The 1,711-nt window shown below is 47.8% G+C and overlaps 1 protein-coding gene and 1 pseudogene across 1 annotated transcript; both read left to right on the forward strand.

Moving 5' to 3' along the window:
• The first annotated feature begins 131 nt into the window (after window positions 1–131).
• LOC119586061 (histone H1-beta, late embryonic-like) lies at window positions 132–965 on the forward strand. The gene has a single exon (XM_037934761.1). The coding sequence runs from the start codon at window positions 203–205 to the stop codon at window positions 839–841; it is 639 nt and encodes a 212-aa protein (XP_037790689.1). The 5' UTR covers window positions 132–202; the 3' UTR covers window positions 842–965.
• Window positions 966–1,023: 58 nt separating this feature from the next.
• Window positions 1,024–1,624, forward strand: LOC119586062 (annotated as a pseudogene).
• Window positions 1,625–1,711: the final 87 nt, after the last annotated feature.

Below are 1,711 nucleotides of genomic sequence, written 5' to 3' on the forward strand. Positions count from 1 at the left end.
TCAAAGCCTCAGTAAAGACATTTCAACGCAGCCCGAGAGGGCACGAGGGTAGGTAGCGAAGCCTCATTCCCTCTCCCACAGCCCTATACATATGTTCCCGGGCCCGAAGCTCATCACAACACATCCTAGGCCTTGGCTTCACCAAACGCCTTCTAAGCAAAGCATCTTCGAGTGTACTAGAACATTAAATCTCGTTTTCATAATGGTCGAGAGTGCTGCCAAGAAAGCCGGAGAGGCAGCCGGACGCCCCAAGTACAGTGAAATGGTTGCCGCCGCCATCAGAGCCTTGAAGGAGCGGAGTGGTTCCTCGCGTCAGGCGATCCTCAAGTACGTCCTGACCTTCTACGGGGTCGAGGACCAGAAGAAAGCAGGCGTTCATGTCCGGCTGGCGCTGAAGAAGGGCGTGGCTGACGGGTCTCTGGTCCAGGTGAAGGGGACGGGGGCCTCTGGCTCCTTCAAGCTGGCCAAGGTGGAAGGCAAGGCGGAGGGAAGGAAACCCGCTGCGAGTAAAGGTGGGACCACAGCGAAGAAACCCGTTGCCAAGAAGACCACTGTCAAGAAATCGGTCACCAAGAAGACCACTGTCAAGAAACCAGTCGACAAAAAGACTTCAGCGAAGAAAATAGCCAACAAAAAGACCACAGCCAAAAAAGACGTGACGAAGAAACCCAGAGCGAAGAAGGAATCACTGAACAAAACCACAAAGGAAAAGCTTTCGACCAAGAAAGCCACAGCCAAGAAACCGCCCACGAAGAAAACCCCGCTCAAGCAGCCAGCCACCAAGAAAACGATCAAGAAGTCTGCAGCTAAGAAAACGGACAAGAAGCTGGTCAAAAAATAAAGCTGGTTAGGAACTCCTTTTATGTATAGTTGTCAAATAAACCATCCATAGTCGATTATATAAATTTTAGTTTTTAATATCATGTTAAAACGGAACTATGAGATACTATCCCATAACACTGTGTGTAGTTTAACATGCACAGATATATAAGTATATACAAACACACTCGCAAATATTATACGTCCTTCGGCCAAGTACATCGAGATGGTCGCCCATCCCAAGTACAACGAGATGGTCGCCGCCGCCCTCAAGGAACACAACGCGTCCTCCCGCCAAGCCATCCTCAGGTTCATCGTCGCATCCTTCCAGGTCGACAGGCGCTGAGGAAGGGCGTCGCCGACGGGTCCCTGCAGCAGACCAAGGGCGCCGGCGCCTCCGGCTCCTTCAAGCTCAGGAAAGACTCGGCCAAGAAGGTGACGAAGAACGAGAAGACTCCGGGAAAGGTGACGGCAAAGAAACCCAGCGCTAAGACTGCAACAAGGAAAGCCACTTCTAAGACTGCAACAAAGAAAGTCACGTCTAAGTCTGCAACAAAGAAGTCCACTACTAACACTTCAAAGAAATCCACCGCAGAGAGCACTCCAAAGAACGAAGCAACAAAGAAACCAATAACAAAGAAAGCTACAGAAAAAAAAACTCAAGAAAACAGCAACAAAGAAACAAACCACGAAGAATGGGTGGATCGTCCTGCAATTTTTAAAAGTAACATTATTGACAACTGTTGATTTATATTAGTTACTTTTGAATGAGATTGTTCATGTAAGTGACTCTTTGTGTATAAGATTAAACGTACGTCCTCGATTGCACTTTTTTACTCTTAATATGAACCTATACGTAGCTTAAGGATCAATGGATCGTAATATCAATGAA

This window comes from Penaeus monodon, chromosome 20, assembly GCF_015228065.2.
Source record: "Penaeus monodon isolate SGIC_2016 chromosome 20, NSTDA_Pmon_1, whole genome shotgun sequence".
NCBI classification, from domain to species: Eukaryota; Metazoa; Arthropoda; class Malacostraca; order Decapoda; family Penaeidae; genus Penaeus; species Penaeus monodon.

Coding starts and splice junctions, on each gene's coding strand:
- LOC119586061 (XM_037934761.1), top strand. CDS start 203: ATGGTCGAGAGTGCTGCCAAGAAAGCCGGAGAGGCAGCCGGACGCCCC.